At 44.6% G+C, this 24,677-nt stretch overlaps 1 protein-coding gene across 1 annotated transcript; it reads left to right on the forward strand.

Annotated features, from left to right (window-relative positions):
- The first annotated feature begins 3,028 nt into the window (after nucleotides 1–3,028).
- LOC120939684 (ferritin, lower subunit-like) lies at nucleotides 3,029–3,594 on the forward strand. Its single transcript, XM_040352017.1, is given in 2 exon segments — nucleotides 3,029–3,468; nucleotides 3,471–3,594. Coding segments are annotated over 2 exon segments (519 nt in total). The 5' UTR covers nucleotides 3,029–3,041; the 3' UTR covers nucleotides 3,563–3,594.
- Nucleotides 3,595–24,677: the final 21,083 nt, after the last annotated feature.

The raw sequence follows: 24,677 nt of genomic DNA on the forward strand, positions 1-24,677 counted from the left end.
AGGATGAAGGAACGGTACAGTACAATATCAAAATACATAGAAAGGATATCACACTGAACAGAGGAGGAGTAGGGTTAATTCAATCAGGGCGACTAGAAGACTTGTGTTTGTGTGGGCGGATATTGGGAAATTTGGGTGATCTGGGTAAGAATAGGGCAAACTCCCATTTTTCAACAGTACAATCCATGGGGTTATCGCTACCTCTGGCTCACAAGACCCAATAACCAAGAACACTATCATGACTAGTTATGTTATAATAAAATAGACCATACTCTTGTAAAACAACAGAGACCTATTTTATAACTAGAGAAGGTGGAAGCGGTGTAAAGAATTTTATTGTTGCTCCAGAATGCTGTGCTGATTGTGAATGCCTCTTGTGCTGTGAATAGGAGCAATGCCAAGACTTAAATAGCATGGCTTTGTCAACCCTATTTTTTTTTTTTTACATGAAAAGCCCTGCAGTTTCAAAGCATTATGCAGTATAATAGTCTAAACCTTTGTGATACGAGAATACACTAGCTGCAAAGTAAGTTCAAACAAACAAGAAAGATGCTTTATTGAAAGCTATTCTCAGGACGATTGGACAGGCAAGGCTTTAGTTTGTAAGATAAGCCGATAAACTCATTTACTTCAGTGATGTGAATATAAAAAAGTATAATGTGAGTATAAAAAGTGGAAATTCAAGTGTATCTCAAATTTTTTAGAGTAGAATGTAAATTTAAATGTGCATGTCAAGAATAATTACGGTAACTAAACACTCAAAGTAATTGCAACGTCACCTAAAAGTGATAACTCAGCGTTGGGTAGACGTTGCTGGGTTGAATCAACCTCTTCTTATATCTCTCAGAGAGCCCAATAGCAAGACTTTTCTGCAGTAATGTGTGCCAATCTCTCAGGCCCCGTACACACGACCGAGTTCCTCGGCAGAATTCTGCCAGAAACTCGATCAGAGCTGGATTCTGCCGAGAAACTCGGTCGTGTGTACACTTTTCACCGAGGAAGCCGACGAGGAACTCGTCGGGCCGAAAAGAGAACATGTTCTCTATTTCCTCGTTGTTCAATGAGGAAAGTTGGCACGCCGAGATCCTCGGCGGCTTCAACACAGAACTCGACAAGGAACTCGATGTGTTTGGCACGTCGAGTTCCTCAGACATGTGTACGGGGCCTCACACAGCTTCCCTCCCCAATTGCTTGTTTATTCTGCAGCATGGCAAGTCCATCAGTGGAGTGTGAAACCGACATTTACTTTGTGATGGCTGTGGCAGTTGAGCAGAACTAGGGATTCTGCTTGGTATATCTTGTCATTGGAGCTATCAAGAAACATAAGAAACAAGCGTGTGATTCAACATAACAATAACTAGGGAAAACTAAAATATCAGTCTTTGATGAGGCTGTCCTTTAAATCATAGTAAATATTTATAGCCAGATTCACGTAGAGTTACGCCGGCATATCAGTAGATACGCCGTCGTAACTCAGAATCTGCGCCGTCCTATATTTAAGTGTATTCCCAAATTGAAATACACTTAAATCTAGCTAAGATACGACTGCCGGCGCTGTCGTAACTTAGCTGTCTATTTGCGCCGGCCGCTAGGGGCGTGTACGCTGATATACGCCTAGAATGCGTAAATCAGCGAGATACGCCTATTCACGAACGTACGCTTGCCTGTCGCAGTAAAGATATAGTAAATGCAGGGTCCTGGGTTTTGTAACACTTGGTTGGTTGCAACTGTGTTATTGTGTCTCGTGTGACGTGAGTTTGAGAAAATGTTTGCAATATGCAAAGCTGTAAATAAAGAATAAAAAAAAAAATCGAAATATTAATTCACATGTTTTGTAAACTTAAAATTTATTACCCTTGCATTGGCAAAATTTACCTACAGAAGTGGTCTTGGTCAAATCACCTGATTCTGTCACAATGGTCAGAAGTAGTTGAATAAGAACTCTTTTACCCACTGCTATAAGTGGGATCTAGGGCAGAATGACAAATCTAACTTATGTTTGGGTAAGTGTGTGAATAATGCCCCTTTCACACTGGGGCGGTAAAGCGCCGCTATTTTTAGGGGCGTGTTACCGTAAATTTCGCTGCGCTATTTGATCACAAGCGGGGTGCTTTTACTCCGCTAGCGGCCGTGAAAGGAGCTTTGCAAGCGGTACAGCCGCGTTGCCCCATTGATTTCAATGGGCAGGTGCGGTGGAGGAGCGGTGTACACACTGCTCCAAAGATGCTGCTTGCAGGACTTTTTTTTAACGTCCTGCCAGCGCACCGCCTCAGTGTGAAAGCACTCGGGCTTTCACACTGAGACTGCAGGGGAGCAGTTTTGCAGGCACTTTGCAGGCACTATTTTTAGCCCAAAAGCACCTGAAAAACGCCCCAGTGTGAAAGGGGTCTAACTGTTAGATTTTATGAGATGAAGGGGATCTGCATCATATACCGGCCATCGGCTTCCGCGATTTCTAAATATCGACATTGACCAGAGAAAAACCCATATTGGTCGACCTCCAATCTACATATTGATCTACTTTTTTTTTTTTATGTATATAGAACTACACATTTTTGTAAATATTTTCCATTATATCAAGATTTCTGTGAGCAACAGAGATATGAATATTAACCTTCCCCAGGAAAGGTTTTTGCACTTCATCTCCTGACATTCTGCAAAGTAACAGGACAGCAAATCTAATCTGCGATGCCAAATTGTCATTTGAAATAGAAGCCGCATTGATCCCTTGAAAGTGTGACTCACACTGCGCTAGTGGCTAAGAGAAATTAGATTGAATATCAGCAAAATCTAATTATTACACCAATCAAGTATAAAACATTTTAGGGAAATCTTAGTATTTTAATCTTGACAAAGCCCTAACAATGCAGAAAGAAACGGGATTCTTGATCTCCAGTGATTATTTCTCAGAACAAATTCAAGGTGTCAATAGACATGAGATAAAAACGGATGGCCATGAACAATTGTGACACCATTGGTAAACCATTGAAAAATATGTTTTGGAATCATCAGTACCAGCTGGGTCTGCACTACACACCATCATGGAGTCTCAGGTCAGACAAAACTTCCACCAAGACTGTGAGGCGGGCCTCAACTGCACGGTGAACCTGAAATTCCACAGCTCCTACATCTACCTTTCTATGGCCTCCTATTTTAACCGCGATGATGTAACCCTTTCTAATTTTGCCAAGTTTTTCCGGGAACGTTTAGAAGAGGAGAAGGAGCATGCGGAAAAGCTAATCAAGTACCAGAACCAGAGAGGAGGCCGGGTGTTCCTCCAGAGTGTAGAGAAACCAGAGCTTGACGACTGGAAGAATGGTTTAGAGGCACTGCAAACTGCTCTAAAGCTGGAGAAATCTGTAAACCAGGCTCTGTTGGACCTCCATGGTGTGGCTGCTGACAAGAGTGACCCTCACATGACGGACTTCCTGGAGTCTTCTAATTTGTCGGAGAGCGTAGAGAAGATGAAAAACTTGGAGATCACATCACCAGCTTGAAGAAGCTTTGGTCTAGCCACCCTGGCATGGCCGAGCACCTATTCAACAAACACACGCTTGGCTGAAGCTTCTAGCGCAGTTACAAGGCTATTGTGAAGGCTGCAGAAAGATATATAGGGGTAGATTCACATAGAAGATACGCCGTCGTATCTCTGAGTGCGGGCCGTTGTATCTATGCGCCTGATTCATAGAATCAGTTACGCATAGATTTCCCTAAGATCCGACCGGCGTAAGTGTCTTACACCGTCGTATTTTAGGCTGCATATTTACGCTGGCCGCTAGGTGGCGCTTCCTTATATTTACGCAAGGAATATGCAAATGAGCTAGATACGCTTATTTCGGCGTATAGTTACCCCTGCTATATGAGGCGTATCCTATGTTAAGTATGGCCGTCGTTCCCGCGTCGAGTTTTGAAAATTTTACGTCATTTGCGTAAGTCGTTGGCGAATAGGGCTAGACGTAATTTACGTTCACGTCGAAAGCAATGACGATTTGCGGCGGAATTTCGAGCATGCACACTGGAATTTTTTCACGAATGATTTTTTCATGCGCCGTTCGTAAAAAACGTCAAATACGCGGGGTCACAGTTAATATACATAAAACACGCCCACATCATCCACATTTGAATTAGACTGGCTTACGCCGACACAGATACGTTACACCGCCGTAACTAAGGGTGCAAGTTGTTTCTGAATACAGAACTTGCGCCCTAAATTACGGCGGCGTAATGTATCTGAGATACGTTATGCCGGGCGGATAGATAGACCATTCTATCTGAATCTAGCCCATAATTTATATCAGCAAAAAAAAAAAAATTGACTTCTACCAGCATTCATTTATACAATAAATTTTGGGACCAAAAAAAATAAAAAATAAAAATATGTTTTGATACAAAGGATTGCCCCAAACTCTTTATATCTGCCATAAATTTCATGGGCTGGGTTGGAGTTTTTTTGGACAACTCAACGTTTTGCATAGAACAACAGATCCTTTACTCATGTCTACCAGACTTCTCAACAAGAATAAACTCTGCTTATTGTTTGTGCACCACAACCACAGAAACCACCACAACTTTTATCCAATTTGGAACTGACATTCTAACGTGCCTTTTTATCCTATAGGACTCCTTGAAATAGTTTTTCGGTCCCTGGGAACCCCTGCTAAAACCAACAATTTGAGAGTCGTTAGAAAAAATGCCCCTTACATTGGTGACCAGTGGGAAGAATGCTCCGTTATAGCGGTGGTCAGCATGCCACTATTACAAGGATTTTAGTCAAGCAGCTGGATCTGCAAAGTGGCCCCTGGACTTGGCAGGCACCATCAAATGGGTGGTAAATTAGCTACAGTCAAGTAAGCCTATGCAACCTCTGGAGGAACCCTAGTTGAGAATGGCTGCTCTAACGTATAAAAAGTTAAAATAGAATTCCAGCCTAAACTTAAATTGATAGTAAACGTTAATTTCTCTCTTTAAAATAACAAACACGTTTCTTTAAAGTAACAAACATAATAGTTTTGCACAGAGCAGCCCTCATCCTCCTCTTCTCCAGTCCCCCAGGCTCCTCATGTGTGCTCATCCCTGAGACAGGTGTCTAGAAGAAATGAAAAAAAAAAAATACAACTCCCAAAAACTTGCCATGCCTCTTACTAAATACCTTTGACTGTCTACTTTAAAAAAAGGGTAATTTTTTAGAAGTTCATGAAAAAAAAAACCTCTACCCGGTAAAGGAAGCTCAGTGAACAGCCGATCAAATATAGCGGTGTGGGGAATATGACCTAAAACTTAAGCCAAAACGAGAAAATACCCTGGGACAAACCCAGGCAGAAAAGAGGTTACTCCCTCCCCGTGTGGCTTAAGCTAGTTAAAAAATAAATAGAAGAAACCCCTCAGGGGGGTTCATGTACAAATGTTTTTTTTTTTTTTAATTGTATACTTATTACAAAACTCCCAAAAGACCCCCAGAAAATGTATACCACAACCTTCACCGCAATATTAAAAATAAAATGTTATCTTGAATCGATACACACACAGGCCCGGATTCACAGACGACTTACGCCGACGTATCTATTGATACGCGGCGTAAGTTCTGAGATGCGCCGTCGTATCTATGCGCCCTATTCAGGGAACAAGATACGCCTGAATTTAGCCAAGATACGACCGACGTAAGTCTCCTACGCCGTCGTATCTTGGGTGCATATTTACGCTGGCCGCTAGGGGCGCTTCGGTAGATTTACTCGCCGAATATGCAAATTACCTAGATACGCCGATTCACGAACGTACTTGCGGCCGCTGCGCCGTTTACGTAAGGCTTACGTCCGGCGTAAACTTACCCCTGCTATATGAGGCGCAGGTAATGCAAAGTATGGACGTCGGAACAAGCGTACGTTTTTACGTAAGTCGTACGTGAATGGGGCTGGGCGTAGGTTACGTTCACGTCATTGCCATTGAGCCGTCGTATCGTAGGGCGTAAATTCGACGTGATTCTGCACATGCGCCGTTCGTAGGGCGCTTCATTTACATGGGGTCACGATTCATTATAATACAACATGCCCACTACCAGCCTACTTTGAATTACGCGGGCTTACGCCGGCCCATTTACGTTACGCCGCCGTAATTTAGGAAGCAAGTGCTTTGTGAATACTGTACTTGCCTCTCTAGGTTACGTCGGCGTAGCGCATATGAGATGCGATACGCCCGCACAGAGATACGCCGATCTCTGTGAATCTGGCCCACACAGTCCGGACAATTTTCACCAACCACAGTAAGTACTAATGGGCAGTCACCTTGGGTAAGTATCAACATACAGTATATTCAGTCTAAAGACTGCAACATTATTCCCATTGTGGATGTGCAGAAAAATTATCTAAATACCACCTCAATCAATAGGCTGTGGGTGTGCTCACAATAATCATTGAATGCAACATAGAGTAGGCGGCTTGCAGCTATTCCAGGTTGGATAAAAAAAATTGTGAAGGGTTAATGTATATAGTGGTAAACGTATAAACGTAGTCTAGCTTCCGTGAAGATTTACTTAGATGTATAGAAAAAAAGAAAACAAACGCGCTGTCTTAAAATAACGAACAATAGCAGCCGGCACAACAAAAGATCAATCTGTGAAATGAACAAAGTAAAAATGGTATAGTGCAATGCTAAATCTAGTGATTGAAAAGAGCAGGGCTCCTGCCTATTCAGACAAAAGATGATAGCGGAGATTCACTAAAGTGCAAAAAATATATAGAAAATGAATCTAATAAGATTTACTTAGATGTCTGTCCGTAATTTGCCATGACCGGGAGTTTGGGGGATTTTTGTACTGTCCTGGCATTTTAATCTTCTCAAGAAATGAGATTGGCCTTCAGTACATCAGGACTGATCAATTTTCATACATACTGTATATACCATCGTTTTTGGACTCTATGACTTTCGTAAAGACTAAATAATGTATACCGATTTGGGTTATATTTACCAAAGAAATGTAGTAAAATTAATTTTGGCCTAAATTTATGAAGACATTTTTTTTGCAAATTTCTAAAACAGAAACTAAGAAACACGTTTTTTTATTTCAGTATATTTTTGATTATACAGTTGTGTTCAAAATAATACGAGTTCAACATCACTAACCAGATCAAATCACTGTTTTTGGTATACATTTTATTTCTAGTAGGTGTTAGAGCTGCTCAACTCTCGTGAGGAGAGTTAAAGTTAATCGTTAAAGAATCAAGATTACGATTCAACTCTCCTCACGATCTTAAAATAGCTTTTTCCCGATTCTGTGTAACAAGATGTGTTGGTTGGAAGTTGAAGAGTGGGGACTTTGAGTGAAAAAAGGTTTTGCTTTTGACTGCTGGCGATTGCTGTGTTTGCATCTTTAGGTTCTTTTTTGGGTCTTTCCTTGCACCTTTTTTAACACCTTTTCTGTCACTTTTTAAACAGCCTTTTTTTTTCTTTCCTTCTTTTAGACTACTATTTAAGGGGAGTGGTTAATTGCTCATGCTTGGGCTTGCCCCCTTTTTGCTTGCTGGAACTCTGATCAAGTGGAACTGGACTAAGTGGTGAGGCAGGGGCGTACCTAGAGCATTTGGCACCCAGGGCGGAACCAATATCTGAGACCCCCCCCCACGTTAAAATGTAAAAACACTCCACTGTGCCCCCTGCATCCTTAAATATCTCTTTGTTACTACTGTGTACCCCCTCTCCACAACTGCACCCCTTTACATTACACAGCCCCCTGCACCTCTGGACCCTTTTACATCACATAGCCCCCTGCACCTCGGGACCCCTTTACATTACACAGTCCCCTGCACCTCTTTACATTACACAGCACCCTGCACCACTGGACCCCTTTACATCACATAGCCCCTGCACCTCTGGACCCTTTTACACTACACAGCCCTCTGCACCCCTTTGCATTACACAGCACCCTGCACCTCTGGACCCCTTTGCATTACACAGCACCCTGCACCTCTGGACCCCTTTACATTACACAGCACCCTGCACCCCTTTACATCAAATAGCCCCCTGCACCACTGGGCCCTTTTACATTACACAGAACCCTGCACCTCTGGACCCCTTTAAATTACACAGCCCCCACAGCTCTGGGCCCCCTGCATGTTACATGGACCCCTTCAGTGCAGACACTCTCAGTGCAGACCCCCCCTTAGTGCAAACCCCCCCTCAGTGCTAACCTCCCCTTAGTGCAAACCCCCTTCCTCAGTGCAAACCCATCCCTTGGTGAAAACCCCCCCTTAGTGCAACCCCCTCCAGTGAAAACCCCCCTCAGTGCAAACCAACCCCAGTGTACCCCCCAGTGCAACCCCCCCTCAGTGAAAACCCCCCTTAGTGCAAACACCCCCCCTCAGTGAAAACCCCCCCTTAGTGCAAACCCTGCCCTCAGACCCCCGTGCAAACACCCTCCTCAGTGAAACCCCCCCCCTCAGTGCAATCACACCCCCTCAGTGAAAAACCGCCCTCCCCATTCAGTACCTCAGATCAGCGCAGCGACGGCACATGGACAGAAGGTCCCCTCCCCCTTATGTACACATAAACAGAGAGGAGGGGAGGCGGCTTCACATGGCTGTGCCTGTGTGACGTCAGAATCAGGTCAAGTGCCGAGCACCGCTCACAGCCCGTGGCTGTGAGGAGGGGATGGATGGTGCCACGGTCGTGTCACCCCGCAACCCCCCCATCCCCCCTCCACTTGTATCGCGGCCGCGGCGCTGCCTGCCTAAGTCACTCTGAGTCCACGAAGCTGTGTCACCGTTTCAGTCACCGGGGTCCATGGTCCATGTTGTAACCAATGACAGAATATATGGAAGGTGGAGGCTCCTTAAGAACAAATTTAAAGAACTAGGCTGCAAGTTAAAGGGAAAGACCTCCAAGGTGATATTCTCTGAAATATTGCCTGTGCAATGCGCAACGCAGGAGAGGCAGGGGGTGATTAGAGATCTGAATGCATGGCTAAAGACCTGGTGTAAGGAGGAGGGATTTGGGTTTTTAGAGCACTGGGCTGACTTTTCAGGTGAAACCAATATGCTGAAGATGGTTTGCACCTAAATGAAAGGGGGGTCTACTGTGCTGGAGGAGCGGTTTTTGGGAAAACTAGAGAAGAATTTAAACTAGGATTGTGGGGGAGGGTTAATTTGATTATAATGGGGGCAGACAGGATATATAGGAGTCAGCCCCTATTGGTGGGTGAAATGGGGAAAGATGGGAGAGGGCTATGGCAGATGATATGAAGGTTCCTATGTCACAACCAACCAGTGGAAATGGTACTATTTGTACTAAAATAAGAAAAAAGGAACATACGTTTGCAAAATGTGACAATGAATTAAAGTATTTGTTCACCAATACCAGAAGTCTGCCAAGCAAAATAGGTGAGTTGGAAGCTTTGGTACACGAGGAGAACTATGATCTAATTGGTATTGCTAAATATTGGCTTCATTCTTCTCATGACTGGGCTATTAATATTCCTGGCTATGCTCTCTTTCGGAAAGACAGGATAAAACGGAGGGGCGGTGGTGTCTGTCTCTATGTGAGAAGTGATCTCAAAGCGAGTGTAAGGCACCGTTCACACCAATGCGAATTGGTTGCGGCTTACACCGCATCCAATTCGCATAACATTTTAAAATGCATTGATTTTAATGAGAATAGTTCACATATGTGTAGCACTGCGCATTGCCCAAAAAAAGTGTGCGTTTTCTAGGCATTGCAGTGCGAATTGTCTGCACATTATCTTCTATGGGAACGCATCTAATTCGCAGATGAGTTCCGTTCTGAACAGGAATTCTCTCCCTGCTCACTATACTCCCCCCCCCCTCTCCCAGGTCAGCAAATTTGCAGCTATAACACACAGGAACCTCTTTGCAGAGATAACAGAGCTGGAATTCGCACCGCAAAAGTGTGAATCCAGCCTGAAAGGACCTAGTTGATGGAGAGTGTGATGAGTCTGAAGCATTATGGGTGGAACTGTACATGGGTGTGCGCACCAAAAAGGTTGTCATTGGAGTTTGTTATAGGCTACCCAGTGTTACTGAGGAAGTGGAGACTCAGCTTCTTGGACAGATGGAAAGGGCTGCAAGGGCTGGGACGGTGATAATGAGGGATTTTAACTAACCGGAAATTGACTTGAGTAAATAGCACTGCTGGGACAGATAAGGGGCAAAAATGTATAGACCTCTAAGGCCCCCGTACACACGACCGGACATGTCCGCTGAAACTGGTCCGCGGACCAGTTTCAGAGGACAGATCCGATTGCGTGTACAGGCTAGCGGACAGATTTCCAGCGGACAAAAGTTTCTTAGCATGCTAAAAAAAATTGTCCGCTGGAGAGCTGTCCGTCGGACATGTCCGCTGGTTAGTACGTCTAACCAGCGGACCGAAATCCCGCGCATGCGAATTGATTCGACGCATGCGTGGAAGCATTGAACTCGCGCGATAGAGAACGTCGGTGTCGTCTACGTCACCGCATTCTCTGTCTGCGGGGATTTCGGTTTGATGGTGTGTACAGCCATCAGACCGAAATCTCCGAGCGGATGTGTCAGATCAAAACGGTTTCCGTGATGACCGTTTTCATTGGACATGTCCTGTGGTGTGTACGAGGCCTTACAGAACAATTTTATGGTCCAGTTTGAGGCCCCGACTAGGAATGACGCTGTAAGCAACAAACACATACAGGAAAGATAAAAACAAACATTTTCCAAGGATGATGGCTGCTCTTTAGGACTTATGCCGCGTACACACGACCGTTTTTCATGACGTGAAAATTTTTTTTTTTTTAAATGGTCATTAAAAACAATTGTGTGTGGGCTCCAGAGCATTTTTCATGACGTGAAAAATGGGCATTAAAAATTTAGAACATGCGCTAAATTTTCCCGTTGTTTTTCAGTTGGTAAAACTAGCGTCCGTGATAGAGATAGCACATTTGTCTCTCTGTAACAGACTGAAAAGCACGAAGACTAAAAAGCGCGAATTGTCTTTCACCAAACTTTTATTAACACAAAATCAGCAAAAGCAGACCCAAAGGTGGCGCCATCCGAATGGTACTTCCCCTTTATAGTCCAGTCGTACGTGTTGTATGTTACCGCGCTTTTTTTTTCACGATCGTGTGTAGGCAAGGCAGGCTTGACAAGAATCACGTCGAAAAAAACTTTGATTTTTCAAGACCATTAAAAATGGTCGTGTGTACGCGGCATAAGACTGGGAGGGAATATTGGCATCAATGGACACGAAACAGAAATGGGAATTCTTCAAAGTGACTGTATGTAAACTCACTGCAAAGTATATTCCCATGGGGAATAAGTTTAAAAGGCTAAAAATAAAAACTAGGATTGTGGGGGAGAGCCTTTAAAAAATATAAAAATGAAGGAACGCTATCATCGTTTAAATGTTACAAAGAATATATACAGTAGGTGTTTGTGATATTGTGCTTTTAGCAGGACAGCGTCGCGCTGATACTCGGCGACAGGGTGCCGAGATCTCACACTCACTGGAATAGTGACAGCACATCCCAGCAAGCGCGTCATAGAAGCGACGGGAGATCCGACTTGGATTCCCGCCAATTCTACACGTGTGTGGCGTTTGTTATGAATCCTGAGGGGGAAGTCCCCGCCGGATTTTAAATAAAAATCCGGCATGGGTCCCCCCCTCAGGAGCATACCGGGCCCTTAGGTCTGTTATGGGTTGTAAGGAGAGCCCCCCTACGCCGAAAAAAACGGCGTAGGGGGTCCCCCTACAATCCATACCAGACCCGTATCCAAAGCACGCTACCCGGCCAGCCAGGAAGGGAGTGGGGACGAGCGAGCGCCCCCCCCCCTCCTGAGCCGTACCAGGCTGCATGCCCTCAACATGGGGGGGTTGGGTGCTCTGGGGCAGGGGGGCGCACTGCGGCCCCCCACCTCAGAGCACCCTGTCCCCATGTTGATGAGGACAGGGCCCCTTCCCGACAACCCTGGCCGTTGGTTGTCGGGGTATGCGGGCGGGAGGCTTATCGGAATCTGGGAGCCCCCTTTAATAAGGGGGCCCCCAGATACCGGCCCCCCCACCCTAAGTGAATGAGTATGGGGTACATCGTACCCCTACCCATTCACCTGCAAGAAAAGTGGTAAAAACACAAATAAACCACACAGTGTATTAAAATATTTTATTTTTCTGCTCCGGAGGCCGCCCCCTGTCTTCTTTATTAGCTCTTTTACCAGGGGGGGCTTCTTCTTTGACGTCTTCGGGTGGGTGGGGGCCGCCGTCTGGTTCTCTTCCACCGCCGGGGGGGGGGTGGCTTTTAAAAAAGCCCCCACCCCCCCGGCGGGTTTCCTCTGGCGTCTTCGGCGGGGCTCTTCTTCTTCCGCTATCCCGACGGGTCTTCTCCGCTATCCGGGGGGTCTCGCCGCTCTCCGCTGTTGACTCGTCGCACCCTGGTTCTTCGTCTCGCAGTCCGGTCCCTTCTTCCGTGCTGTACGTCTTCTTCCGCGCTGTGACGTCATGTTCTTCACTTCTCTTCTTCTCCCGATGTTGACTCGCCGGTCCTCCTCGCTGAAATGACGGATGCGCGCCTTGCATCGGACCTATATAGGCCTCACAGTCCCATCATGCTCTGTACCTACCCATGTGATACCTACCACGTGGTAGGTATCACATGGGTAGGTACAGAGCATGATGGGACTGTGAGGCCTATATAGGTCCGATGCAAGGCGCGCATCCGTCATTTCAGCGAGGAGGACCGGCGAGTCAACATCGGGAGAAGAAGAGAAGTGAAGAACATGACGTCACAGCGCGGAAGAAGACGTACAGCACGGAAGAAGGGACCGGACTGCGAGACGAAGAACTGGGGTGCGACGAGTCAACAGCGGAGAGCGGCGAGACCCCCCGGATAGCGGAGAAGACCCGTCGGGATAGCGGAAGAAGAAGAGCCCCGCCGAAGACGCCGGAGGAAACCCGCCGGGGGGGTGGGGGCTTTTTTAAAAGCCACCCCCCCCCGGCGGTGGAAGAGAACCAGACGGCGGCCCCCACCCACCCGAAGACGTCAAAGAAGAAGCCCCCCCTGGTAAAAGAGCTAATAAAGAAGACAGGGGGCGGCCTCCGGAGCAGAAAAATAAAATATTTTAATACACTGTGTGGTTTATTTGTGTTTTTACCACTTTTCTTGCAGGTGAATGGGTAGGGGTACGATGTACCCCATACTCATTCACTTAGGGTGGGGGGGCCGGTATCTGGGGGCCCCCTTATTAAAGGGGGCTCCCAGATTCCGATAAGCCTCCCGCCCGCATACCCCGACAACCAACGGCCAGGGTTGTCGGGAAGGGGCCCTGTCCTCATCAACATGGGGACAGGGTGCTCTGAGGTGGGGGGCCGCAGTGCGCCCCCCTGCCCCAGAGCACCCAACCCCCCCATGTTGAGGGCATGCAGCCTGGTACGGCTCAGGAGGGGGGGGGGGCGCTCGCTCGTCCCCACTCCCTTCCTGGCTGGCCGGGTAGCGTGCTTTGGATACGGGTCTGGTATGGATTGTAGGGGGACCCCCTACGCCGTTTTTTTCGGCGTAGGGGGGCTCTCCTTACAACCCATAACAGACCTAAGGGCCCGGTATGCTCCTGAGGGGGGGACCCATGCCGGATTTTTATTTAAAATCCGGCGGGGACTTCCCCCTCAGGATTCATAACAAACGCCGCACGCGTGTAGAATTGGCGGGAATCCAAGTCGGATCTCCCGTCGCTTCTATGACGGCTCTGTCTCCATCGCGGCAAGCCAGCTCGGCGCTGGCTCCCGCGATGGGGCTCGTAGGTGCTCAATCTCGCCGAGAAAGAGAGCGAGATTGACACAAAATCGGGTTCACCTACTGTAACAGAATATGTAAATCAAGGATGCAAAAAATCAAAACGAACGACAGATTGCAAAAGATAGGACCAACCCCCAAAAATTCTTCAAATCTATATATATAAAACTCAACGTGTGTATGTATGTTCCAGCATCACGTCCAAACGGCTAAAGATATTAACATGAAACTTGGCACACATGTTACTTATATGTCAGCAACAAACATAGGATAGGTGGTTTAACCCTTACCCACCCCCATTTGCCATGGTCGGGGTTTTTCTTTAAAGTCCCATTCAACTCTATGGGAAATACATGTTACTTCATAACTTCCAAACGGCTGTACATATTTCGATAACACTTGGTCACATGTTACCAGTGGTGGGACAAGGTATTTCAGTGCCCAGGGCGGGGATGCCAAAATGCGCCCATCCCCCCCCCCCCCTGCAGAGCAGGGGGTGGAGGTAGAAGCAGCATAAAAAAACATATGTAATGGTTGCGGAGTGCACCATTATTTCTATTTAAATTTGTGATTGGTCATCACAATGATCACAAAGTACACCGCTTTGCTTTGATGGGGTTCGCAGCCAATAATGAGTAACTTGGCTGCCCGAGGGTGATTTCTGAAGATTATAAATGATGCGCTAGAACTAACTAAACCTGATCTTGGTCTTGCTCAAAAACCTCTTTCGATGTATGGGCAGCTCTGATCATTGTATTCTGACAGTGGAGGAGTCCTGCTGTCAGAGTACTAAAGCAAAGAAGGGGGATTCCTCCATCCATCTTGTTTGAGTGAAGGCAGGAATCTGTTCAGCCTGCTGGAAAAAAATAGCGTGTACTAGGGTTGTACTGATACCGCTATCGCTGCTGACACTAAGCCTTTGCACAAGTACTTGTACTCATGTAAATGCTTCGATACCTAAAAACAATATTTTGCAGTGTGATTTGAGCTCATACATAATGAATGGGCTCATATTCCACTGCAAAGAATTGCATGTGATATGAACAGGAATACGGTGCGATTCCTGTCCGAATCCCATGCCTTGTCATAGTGACTTCAGCCTGGGTTCACACAGGAGTGGTGCAGGAAATCCTGTTCAAATCACATGCGATTCTTTGCAGTATGATATGAACCCATTAATTTTGTATAGGCTCATATCTCGCCACAAAAGGTATCAGTTACTGGTATCAGTGAGTACTTGAGCACAAGTATTGGTACTCGTAATTGCCAGTGGAAAACAGGTATTGGCGCAACCCCAGTGTGTACCCATCTTTAGACAATGTGTCCGGGTGTTTAATGGACTCAAAGACAAAGCTCCTAGGAAAACAAATCTGCAAAGATGAGAATAAAGATAACAGGGAAAACATGAAAACATTTGTCATTGTTATTACTCATGCACAAGAACACTATTCTGTAGGTGAGCATACACTATACAATCTGATTGTACAATCTCTACGCAATCTGTTAGATTTACCAAAATATTGTAATATATGGACAAACCTAAACAATTAATTTAACTAGTATCCAATCAGTCAGGCCTTTGTACTACATAGTTGGTGGTAGATCCAAAAGATACTGTACAATCAGATTGTATAGTGTATTGTAAGCTGGAGGCTGCCCATAAATGAATCCGTATATATATTTTTTTTATCGGCCTATGTCCGATCACAGAAAACTGAGCAGATCCCCCCCATCCACACAACTAAGGTGGTGCAGACATGTGTGTCCTGTGCAGAGCTCTCTTTTATCAGCAAGGGGATGTACAGACATTGTGTGCATCCCTGTGCCAGCGTATCATTCACTTCTATTGGGACCTGCACCTGTATGTCATGTTAGGATACGGTGGCTGTGTCCATGCAGCCTCATGTCCCAGTAGATAAGAATGGGGTACTGGCATGGGGATACACACAACACCTATGCAGTTAGTTTTGCACAGAGTGACCCTGATCGCCGTCAACGCCGCTCGCGGCTCCTTCTCGCATCGGAAAATCCCCTAGGAGAAGCACTCTCCCTGGGGGTTTACCAAGCGTGCGCGCTCCTGAGTCCAGCATTTGCGTGCATAAACACAGAGTGCCAGACTCAGCCCCGCCCCCCGGCGTCCGCATCATTGGATTTGATTGACAGCAGCAGGAGCCAATGGCTGCGCTGCTATCAATCTATCCATTGAAGAGCCGAGACCCCCGGCTAGAGAGCATTTGCGTGTCTCCGGCACGGGAACAAACGGGCTCAGGTCAGTAAAACACGGGGCTGGTCAGTGACAAAAGTTTTTTCACCTTAATGCATAGGATGCATTAAGGTGAAAAAAACATGAAGGTTTACAGCCCCTTTAACAGTGATATGAAGCATGAAAGTATGTTAGTTACCTGTTTGCTGAATAGTGAGTGACAGCCCAGCAGCACAGAGATATCAGTCAGCTTGGCTGATCAGCTAGAGAGGAGGGGGTCCAAGGAAAAGGACACAGGAGGAGGGGGCACTACAAAGAGGAGGAGGCACTACAAAGAGGAGGAATGGGCTCCAAGAGAGAGATAACATTTAGGAGATTAGGGGGGCAGAGCTGGTGATGTCCCTCGGACATCGGGACATTGTGAAAGTGAAAGTAGGAGTGATAGAGATGAGTGGAGAGGGGGGAGAGAAGACGCTGTTTAGGAGAGGGAAAGCACTGATAGCCGATGCTCCACTCTATCACTCACATGTACTGGTATAGTGCACAGTGCAGACAGGGGGCGGGCGCTACGATCGAGCTTACATGCAGGGACAAAGCCGCTCTCTGTCTGCTGTGTTACATTCTGCAGCCTGTTCTGTGGTGGACATGATTGTACCAGGCAAACTGCGCCCTCCTCCTGCACTAAATCATTGCGCTCAGGGCAGCTGCCCGCCCCGCCCCTGCCTAGTACCGGCCCTGCATGTTACTTATATGTCCACTTAAACTATAGGATAGTTAATTTATCCCTTAACTACCCCCATTTGTGAGGGTCTGGGTTTTTGTTTAAAGTCCCATGCAAATCAATGGGAAATGTATGTTCCCACATAACTTCTGTACGCCTGGAGATATTTCAATAATACCTGGTACACATATTACTTATATTCCAAATAAAAATATATGACAGTTAAATTAACCCCTACCTACACCCTTATATAAAAGATGGGTATATTTATATTACTATGATTTTCCTCCCCAAAATGTTAAGATAGGAAGACCGGGCAACGCCGGGTATTCAGCTAGTATATTAATAATAAACAGGTCAGGTCTGAGCATGTAGGCCCTTTACAAAATAATCTAGAGTGGGTGACTGGGGACAAAGAGAAGGCTAATTAATTAAATGCTTTCTTCAGCTCTGTGTATACAAAGGAGCATGGGAGAGCTCATGTTCATAATGGGGGTGGTATTGACACAGCCCCAAATGATCTACAATGGCTCAAAAGTTATGGTCCAGAAATATTTAAACAGATAAAGCACATGGACCAGATGGCATCCACCCACCGATCCTAAAAAAATGTAGCTCTGTCATTCCAAAGCCATTGTTTCTAATGACTGGAATGGTACCACTGGATTGACGCAGGGCCAATGTGGTGCCCATATTTAAAAAGGGATCAAAATCTTTTACCAAGTAACTATAGATCTGTTAGTTTAACTTCTATAGCTGGGAAGATACTAGAGAGTTTAATAAATGACCACATAGACGAGTTCTTGCTGGAAAAAAAAAATGATTTAAGTAGCAGACAGCATGGATTCATGAAAGAGAAGTTACTCCCCTGCTGGAGCAAATTGGATCATGCTTTGCTGGGGTTTTTCGCCTTCCTTTGGATCAACTGTGGGTGAAGAATTGTGTATATGGGGATTTATTTATTTTTTTGGCTGAACTAGATGGACTCTTTTTTCAACCTAACTATGTGAGTGCAGAGAGTTCTCTTCTCACTAAAAAATACAGGCAGCCTGCCAAGTTTCTGGTGGAGATAAAGAGAAACATTGTAACATGTAGTTCTTTTAGATCAAAGGAATGAACTTCTGTCTGTACATGAGGTCAGTTTAACCACTTAGACTAAACCTTTTTTTTTTACACGTGTTGCTTATTTTTTAGCAGAGACCATGGAGAATAAAATTGTGGTAGTTGCAATATTTTATGTCACACTATTTGCACAGCGGTATTTCAAATGCATTTTTTTAAAAAACACTTTGATAAATAAAAAAACACTAAACAGTAAAGTTAGCCCAATTTTTTGGTATAATGTTAAAGACAATGTTACGCTGCAAGAATTGTGATCTTTATTCTAAACCAAAAAATGGTGATTCTCATTTTAGCCAGTACTGTGCAGCTCTAGTAGGTGTAGTAGAGTAATAGAAAACCAACAGACCCAATAGTCAAGACATGCATGCTGCTGATTGGATCATAAATTGAAAGGGGCATGTTCAAAATAATAGCAGTGTGGAGTTGAATTGGTGAGGTCATTCAAAAGAGGTGACCCTTATTTAAGTATGAAGGCAGAAAATGTCATACATGCTGGTTATAGTGCATTTCTCTCTGAAAATCGGAGTAAAATGGGTAATTCCAGACATTGTTCAGAAGAACAGCGTACTTTGATTAAAAAGTTGATTGGAGAGAGGAAAACATATAAAGAAGAAGAGCAGAAACTGATAGGCTGAGCAGTTAAAATTATCTCAAATGCTTTAAAATGGCAAACAAAACCAGAAAGACTTGGAAGAAAACAGAAAAAAATAGCATTCGAATGGATCTAAGAATAGCCAAAATGGCAATAACTCAGCCAATGATCAGCTCCGGGGAGAAACAAAGAAGGTCTAAAGTTACCTGTAAGTACTGTAACAATTAGAAGATGTCTATGTGAACCCAAGCTATTGGCAAGAAGCCCCCGCAAAGTCCCATTGTTGAAAAACCGACGTGCTGAAGAGGTTACAATTTGCGAAAGAACACATTGACTGGCCTAAAGAGAAATGGCCCAACATTTTGTGGACTGATGAAAGCAAGATTGCTCTTTTTGGGTCTAGGGGTCACAGACAGTTTGACAGACGACCCCCAAACAGTGGGATTCAAGCCACAGTACACTGTGAAGACAGTGATGCATGGTGGCGCAAGCATCATGATATGGAGATGTGTCTCATACTATGGTGTTGGGCTTATTTATTGCATACCAGGGATCATAGATCAGTTTGAATACATCAAAATACATAAAGAGGTCATGTTGCCTTATGTCGAAGAGGAAATACCCTTGAAATGGGTGTTTCAACAAGACAATGACCCCAAGCACATTAGTAAGTAAGCAGCAATCAGCCATGACTAAGCACTGACGCCAGTGCGAAACGTTGGCCATACTGATTTTTGTGGGCTTGCAGTGACTGTATGCACAGTTGAAAATAAAGACATCTCTTTTAAAGAAAATTTTGGAGTGCGGCTGTCCAGCTTTTGTTCTTTTGTTTTTTGCCATTACCGCATTGCCAGCACCCTGGTGGTTCAACAACCCCTGATCATCACGAGGCTCACCTGGAGCGGTGAGAATTCTGTCTGCGAAGCAGCAATCTTGGTTCCAGACCAACAAGATATGTTATGGAGTGGCCAGCCCTATCCCCGGACCCTAAGACTCCATTCACACCTCAGCGTAGGTGATCTGCCGCGTATTGCGGCGACATAAAATAGGCGTTTTGTCCCGCGATTTGCGGCGACAAAACGCAACGTGTTTTTTGCTGGAGGGGTGATTTTTTACATGGTCGGCTATGCCCGAACGCCGAAGCCGCCCGAAAAAAAGAGTCCGGGACTTCTTTTGAGCTTCAGGCGTCTCGGCGTGGAGATGTGAACCATCTCCATAGCCGACCATGTAAAATCACCCCTCCAGCGTATTGGGGGCGGCTGCAGCGTTGCGCTTCAGGCGTATATACGCCTAGGTGTGAATGCAGCCTAATACAATAGAAATCTTGTGAGGTGACATCAAAAGTGCGGTTTGAGGTAAAACCAAGAAATGCAGAGGAATAGTGGAATGTAGTGTAATCATCCTGGGCTGGAATACCAGTTCACAGGTGCCAGAAGTTGGTCAACTCCACGCAACACAGATGTTAAGCAGTTCCCAGAAACAGTAAAAAAAAGCAGAAATATTAAAACTGAAACAAAGAGTCCACAATAGCCCTGCAGCAGCGCTGCAAACAAACTTGCGTTTGTAAAAAAAGTTCATGTAAATGACAGTCAGTAAAAAAGACAGGGATGGCTGTGATTGGTCAATGGTCTTTATCATTAGTGCTCCTTTCACCAAGGGATGTTCACTATGTGGGGGAATTAGTCCCCTTAAGGGGATGCACTCACCAGACCTAAGATCTCAAAAAGCAATTCTTACACATCCGTTTCGACCGTCTATGGTTACCACCTTAAACAACCTTGATGTTAGATTCCGTGATCATATGTGGAAAATAAAAATCTATATAGGGCAGAACTGTTTTGAAGTTTTAATGACCCAAAAGAAATACCCCCTTTACATAAATGCGTACCAAACAAAGATTGAATACAGGCAAAATAGACGTTGCAATAGCTCAGACTAACTTGATCCTGAGGACTGCTGTTGCTCAGTTCCTTCAGCGTCTTCCTGGTTAGCCTCCGTGGAGCGCACACGTCACTTCTGGTTTGGTTGATGGGGAGTCCCTCCCTGACACGTTTCGTCACTTCCTGACTTCGTCTAAGGGTGTCACTGCAACAGCAGTCCTCAGGGTCAAGTTAGTCTGAGTTATTAAAAAGAAAAGGGTAGTGCTGCGCTGTAAATAGGGAATGGGGTACAAGTGTAGAGGAAGTGTAGCAAATCCTTATATGTAAAAAAGATACAGTCTGACTAATGATCAAAATGACAATGTGAAAAAATATTGACATCAAAATTAACATGCTACAGTGCAGCTAATCCAGCTGGCAAAAGTAGGATAATAAAACGTGACAGTGCTAGAATCATACAGTGTAATACAATAATAATTGGTGTACTGTTAACCAATGGGGTGTACAGCGTGCATAACACGACACACAACAGTGACTGAAATAGGCTATGTTAAATGTCCATGCAACAAAAAGCCTATAAGCATAACGAAGGAAAAATCCAAAAATAAAAGTGCAGGTGTAGATGCCAAAATAACGTGTGAAGAAAAGGTAGGTTTCCGGTGTTCTCTTCAAAATAAGTGAGGATGTCCCCTTACCTTACTGCTGTAAAGTAACAGCATATCAGCCCAAATACACTTTCTGGTCGTGTCCGCATAGGATGTTATATGGATGGACTGTAATTGAAGAGATAGATCCCTCTCGGTAGTCACGTCCGAGAAATGACAGTGACTCGCACCCAGGGAGATAAAATGCCAATAGTGCAGTATTGTTTTAAAAAGGTTTATTAACAAAATATTACACTAGGGTACTCACATAGCTGTGATAAAATCAGGCATGTAAAATGAAAGAGTGCGTTCGCCGACGTCACCTCCGGTACCTCTTGGTGGACTCTTAGTTACACTAGTCTGAGTTATTGCAATGTCTATTTTGTCTGTATTCAATCTTTGTTTGGTACGCATTTATGTAAAGGGGGTATTTCTTTTGGGTCATTAAAACTTCAAAACAGTACTGCCCTATATGGATTTTTTTTTTCCACATATGATCACGGAATCGAACATCAAGGTTGTTTAAGGTGGTAACAATAGACGGTGGAAACGTATGTGTAAGAAATGCTTTTTGAGATCTTAGGTCTGGTGAGTGCATCCCCTTAAGGCAGGGTTCCCCAACCCCCGGTCCGCGGCCCACTGCCGGGCCGTGGCCTATTTGCAGCCGGGCCGCGAAGGCTGCACTGTGTGAGGTGCGGCAGCGGGCAGAGAGATGACACCATTACAGTGAGTTTGAACCATTTCATATTACAATGCAATGACAGAAACAATGCACTTCAATCGTCCAAACACCATATCAGCCATTGTTCTGTGATGATTGAAGCGCTAACACCAGCCATTTCCCCGACAAATTTGCCCGTGAAAAGCTACATAATAACCCAACCATGCCGGGCCTTGGCCCGATTCTATGCCACAACACCGGTCCTCGGTGCCTAAAAGGTTGGGGACCACTGTCTTAAGGGGACTAATCCCCCCACGTGGTGAACATCCCTTGGTGAAAGGAGCATTTATTATAAAGACCATTGACCAATCACAGCTATCCCTGTCATTTTCACTGACTGTCATTTACATGAACTTTTTTACAAACGCAAGTTTGTTTGCAGCGCTGCTGCAGGGCTATTGTAGACTCTTTGTTTAAGTTTTAATATTTCTGCTTTTTTTTTTACATATTCTATATCTTTAAGCAGCTGCTATGTTTGATATGTTTTGATATCTACATCTGACCGGTTGTGACAAGAGATCTTTGTAGCACATTCCTAAGCGCTGGGCTGTACTATTAGGCAGGGCCATTCATCAGTACTTTTGAGTTCCCAGAAACAGTGCAGTTAAAGTAGCACAGTGCTGAATAGCAAAAAATTCTATATTCGCGAAAGGGATAAAACCTTAGAGTTGCTTTTAAGTTTGCCAATGGGCATAAATTGTCAAATTCTGCAATACACAGGTGCAATTAGATCTTTTTTTTTTTTTTGTTAATGCCTTAGAGTACAAAGGAGGAGAACTTCCAGTCCATCATCCAGTGGCAAATTAGATTGCTGCAGATTCCAGCATGATCAAGTACAGGCAGATGTCTCCCCCATTATTCTCATGGAGACATCCGCATGAAGTGAGTTTGTAATATTTTAGTAAATCGTAAGCCCTGCACCCCTTAAATGTATAAACGTATCTAGTTCTGAACACTCCTTGTCTCCCATGTGTTCTTCCTGCAAATAGCAGCCCATAACTGTACAGCAGGATGATGTGGCCTGACAGGGGACTTGTACCATCTGGATGATGTTTTGTGCCTGCTGTAACCTGCAGCTGTACATCACGCAATCTTATGTCAGGGAACTTGGGAGCTGCAGACTGAAGATCACTCTCCCTGTTCAGCGAGGGAAAACACTCTGGGATCTCAGCTCAAAGGTTCCTATCCTTGGGACCAGGGGAATCTGCTCTTGGGACTCAATTAAAACAGCAATTCCATATCAGAGCAGAGAACTACATTGCAAGTTGTATCATAAAGACATCCAAAGGATATACTGAATATTTCTACCTCAAATGAAGGGTGTAACGGTATCACATTTTGTTTCTTCTAAACATTTAAATGACAGGTCATTGTCACACTCTGCTACACGAGGGTCACCGTATGCACAAGAATTTTGGAGTTGAAAGCTAAAGCCAAGAGTTGTATTTCTTTACAGGCCTTTCAAATCATACATTGAAATAAATGAACATTATAATGCTTTGTAAAAGCCGATATAAATCACAAGCCAACTAGACCATAAGAGTTTTATATTCATTATATTTGAAGATTTTAAGAGCTTTCCAGAACTCACTGAATTCTAAATACATTTATATGATCCAGTACTTTCAGATCCATAGATCATATAAATCCTGGGTGTTGCAGTGAAGTGAAAGATGGGACCATCTTTTTTACATCTGTCCCTGAAATGTCCCTTACCGTGTGTGTATACTGTGTGTGTGTGTGTATACTGTGTGGCCCCATAATCTATTGCCTGGGGGGCACCATAATCTCCTATTCCCGGGGGCCCCATGAGTTGTCAGTCCACCCCTGGGGGTCATTACTACTAAGGTAAGTGGGCAAACTTACAAAACAGGGAATTAAATAATAATTCTCCCCACTGGAAGGATGAATTCAGGAGCAATGCAGCACTGGCAAAACCAACAGATATTTGTGGACTTTTATGGGAGGCCATAACTCTACTTTACTCTTTTGAATGTTGCCTTATATGTAGCAAACTAAAATCAATGTGCTATAATGTGATGACTGCCAATGAGTAGTTAAATCTCCCAGAACAAAGATTTAATTGCGGCTGTAGCCCTAGGATAAAGGTCTTCTTTGTCCAACAGACTGTTTTTATAAAGCTCCTCAGCATGCTAAGGACTGAATGCATTACCACTAAAGGTCCTGTCTGTACCTGTGCTTTATAGCTCAGAGGACATCTGTGTGTCACAATCCCATAGAACACCCTGCCAAGAAATGATTTATTATGTCTGCAATTTACACCCTTTATAGCACGCATTTACTTTCTTCATGACCTCTCTTGTTTGGAAGATCTTTAATGAATTCTGATGGAATCAATTTGAACACTTTGAATGAACCAGGCCGGGAAATGGAATTTCAATCAGTTTTTTTTTTCATCTTAACATTAATGCTTTGCCTTGGCAAAGCTGTTAAACATGTCTTGTGAAATGTATTTGACCCAGACCTGACAAGTAGGCACACTGCCCAAATGTACATTTTTACGATAAGTAACTGTTCGAGGACAAAATGAGAAACACTTGCAACATTAGGCCAGATTCATGGAAACTGGTCTGGCTGTAATTAAAATGGAAAGCATCACGTTGTAGCAGTGCTAAAGAGGTGACTATGCATGTTGCTTCTGCATGTGTGATTGAATGGTCTGATCCAGGGGGGTTTCCAAACTTTTGCAAGGGCCAGATCATATATTTTACAAATATTCATGGGGCGAAAAAAAAAAAAAACCCTGAAGAAATAAAATTCAGTAAAACAAAGGAATTCACTTGAGCAATTAATAAAGGTTGAACAAAAATAAATTGTTTGCACTTTTCCCATCAGTGTCCCTATTAGAGCGCATCCATACATCAGTGTCTCCCTAAAAGTCCCTCCTTACATCAGGGTCCCCATCATAGTCCCCCTTACCTCTGTAATTAGGATTACAGAGTGGTGTAGCAGCAGGATGGAAGCTGGAAGGCAGCGCAGGCCTGAATAGAGGACGTTATGTCCTCCTGAATGCTGGG

This window comes from Rana temporaria, chromosome 5 (assembly GCF_905171775.1).
Source record: "Rana temporaria chromosome 5, aRanTem1.1, whole genome shotgun sequence".
Lineage (NCBI taxonomy): Eukaryota > Metazoa > Chordata > Amphibia > Anura > Ranidae > Rana > Rana temporaria.